At 52.2% G+C, this 2,975-nt stretch overlaps 1 protein-coding gene across 1 annotated transcript; it reads right to left on the bottom strand.

The window, feature by feature from the left end:
• Positions 1 to 312: 312 nt before the first annotated feature.
• On the bottom strand, positions 313 to 681 carry DQ04_07781000 (hypothetical protein; the record flags this gene model as incomplete). The annotated part of the gene is made up of 1 exon (XM_009315301.1): positions 313 to 681. The coding sequence occupies one exon, from the start codon at positions 679 to 681 to the stop codon at positions 313 to 315; it is 369 nt and encodes a 122-aa protein (XP_009313576.1).
• Positions 682 to 2,975: the final 2,294 nt, after the last annotated feature.

The raw sequence follows: 2,975 nt of genomic DNA, 5'->3' as shown, positions 1-2,975 counted from the left end.
TGCGCCGATGGCCTTGCCTAGTCCGCCACCATGGCGGGGCACGCCGGCCGCCGCCCAACGTCAACATGGAAGGGCGCTTTATTGTCTGTTACGTATTTTTTTTTCTGTGTTTTGTGGTGGTTTTTTTTTTGTATTATGTTGTGTATTTTTTTTATGCCCCCCGGTTTGGAAGTACGCGTTTAAGGCTTCGGGCGGCCGCTCCCTGTCACCCGGGATCTTGTAGACCTGCCTGCCGGTTGCAGGAGCAAAAATGCAGGTAAGGGTGGCGTCTTGTAGTAATGAGTTCGGCGAAAATCTAAAAAGTAGCAAATTTTAGAAAGAGGAATGTAACACCCCTTCCGCTGTACGGGCAAGTGCTATTTCCACCAGGAATGCCGTAGAGGACAAAGCCTTTCCAATGCTAAGACGTACTGGGCAAAATTTTGCATGAAGTATAGCTTCTCCACATAGTTTTTTTCCACAGCAAAGTGGCAGTGTAGACTCTTTAACACGGGACAGCTCAGCAAATGCAGCCTTCCTTTCGCACTGTCTACGTTGGCTCAGTTTCACGGTGTCCGGCCCGAATTCATGTCTAACCACGTGGTGCCTTGAGGGTCCGCGTTTGCTGTCGCATAGGAACCCGCGCGTTGTACATAGAAAGGCTGTAATTAGCAAATTTTTGGGAGCATCCCCCTGGATCATTCGGCGTTTCCCTGTTGTGGGAACCCCTTGGTCTTCAGGAAATATTTTGCCGCGCAACGTTACTGATTCAATAGAAGCGAATCATTTCAAGCACACCAGGCATTGCTTTTCCTTCCGCCGCTTGGGCGGTAGGGGTATTTTCCCTCGTGTTTTATCAGCGCTTTGGTCGTGAGGGGCGCCTCTGTTCTCTTACGCTTCGTAAGATGCGGCGATGCTTCATCACTTTCTTCCTGCTTTATAGCAGCGGCGTGCAAGGCAGGGGGTTCCTCCCCCTCTCTCTTTCTAGGACCTGTGGGTTCTTGGTGTGGCTTTGTTTGGTTCGGACGCCACTTTGGTCAGTCCGTTGGGGTGCTTGTATTCCATGTGGATTACCAGCCCTCCAGCACTGCCAATGACTTTTTGACACATCGGACAGCATAGTTTGGGTCGTGGTGCTTCTGTGCGTGGTGCCTTTCGTAGGGAGCGGCGCTCGGCACGAATGTGGAATGGGAGCTTCACCGTAGTTTTTTTTTTTAATTCTTCCTCGTCCAAATTTACGACCTGGTGTCACCGCCCAAGGGAGAAAAGATAAAATGCATTTGTGCATATCTGCCGTGCTGGGGCAGATTATGTGTGACTCGGTGGTGGATAAATCGACCCATACCCACTAAAAATCCTCTGATCGTGGAGATCTTTCAACTCACGGGCGTGGGCGACACCAGCAGCACGGTGTCCCAGAGGAGCCGTCTCCGGTTGGGCCCTCCGCTTGATCCCTGGAGAGCCAGGTCGCGTTCTATCCGGACCATGGCGCAGCTCCCGGGAGAGCTATGGCGTATGGCATTGGATTCCCCAGTCTGGGAAACCGGGTGCTCGACCGTGAAACTTATTGATTGGTAGCGTGTATTTTCCCTGCGTTCTCTCCGTTCAGGTACTTTGCCCATTACAAAACGCGCCTCATTTGCAAGGCACCGAACGACGCTCCCCAAATAAGTAGAAACCGCATCACGGCGCAGCCCGAAATAAGCCGGATCCGGTGCTGCAATTGTGGAAATTCAGCTTCTTAAGTAATGAACTTGGCGCTAGATATTGGCCTCACGATGTGGCATTCCCACGATGCCTAGGGCCTAGCCTTGGTTAGGGCCCTGAATTCACAGTGGTCGTATTAAAAAGGTGAGTTTTTGACTTTCTCTTCTGCCCCCCGTGGTTGTTTACGTTCCACATGTTGGCATTGCAGGTGGTGGAAGTAGCGAATGCGCTGTGTGAGGCTTATTTGCGCTTTTCACGGCGCCGCGCATAAGTTACAAGTGAATTGTTCTCGCCGCTTCTTTTCGATCGTGTTCGGCTCGGCTGCCGTATTCAATTTTGTGCGTTTGGTTCTCGTTTCTGGGGAGGGGGGCGGTTCTGGAAGGATGTCAGGCGGCTCTGCGGCTGCTGGGTGCTTGGTTTTCCATAGGGCATGCGCGCGTGAGAATCCATACTTTTTGGCCACGTGAGTCACAACACATGGCCGACAGCTATAGCAGGTTTGGCGCTCCTGACGGTTGACCGCGCTGCGGGGACACAATAACACTGCTTCTGGGTTGCCTTCGGACGTTTCTACGCGAGGCTTTTAAAGTGAGGGAGGGGGTTCTATTGGGTTGCACCACCCACGTGTATTTGGCGTGGCGGGCGGCAATACTAGCAGCAGGCAGCTGCAGCAGCAAGATGCATCAGTGCGAAAAAGAGGTAAGGCCGCCCCCCCTCCCAGCTTTAAGCTGGGGCCATTGCGTGTCGGGTTCCAATGGCTGGTGGTACTAGAGCGAGGGGTAGGTAATTTGGGAAACTGACTACGTAAGTTGCATTTTGTCAACGCAACCACGCCCAGTTTCAACGTGCCCGTGCGCTGTGGTAAGTCAGAGGCCGTCTTGGCTTCCTTATCGCATGCCTCATTCTTTGCAACGCCACAGTGGCCCAATAAAAAAAGGTAGCTGTGTGCGTGCCTTGCGGTGTTAGAGGTCCAATAACAGGTTCCACAGCATTCTCAATATAGGGTCTGTTGCTGTCGGTGGGCCTGTTTGTAGTGCCATGGGAAGCGCTGGTAAACCGTCAAGACGGAGACTCTGCACGATGGGGTGCTACAGCGGGGAATGGTTTTCAGCGATTTCTGCAGGCCAAATTGCAATGCGACTAATTCAGCCCTTTAGCTAACGCTATTGGTCCTGCACCTTTTTTTGCTTGGGCGACGAGCTTTCCGTTGAGATAAATCATGGCTGCTGCGCCAATAATTTATTTTAACTTCGAGAGAGCCATATGCCTAGAGTTCATAGTGTAGGCGT

The sequence above is a fragment of the Trypanosoma grayi genome (genome assembly GCF_000691245.1).
Source record: "Trypanosoma grayi strain ANR4 Tgr_778_V1, whole genome shotgun sequence".
In the NCBI taxonomy this organism is placed as follows: Eukaryota; Euglenozoa; class Kinetoplastea; order Trypanosomatida; family Trypanosomatidae; genus Trypanosoma; species Trypanosoma grayi.
This window is presented reverse-complemented; position numbering and strand designations above follow the sequence as displayed.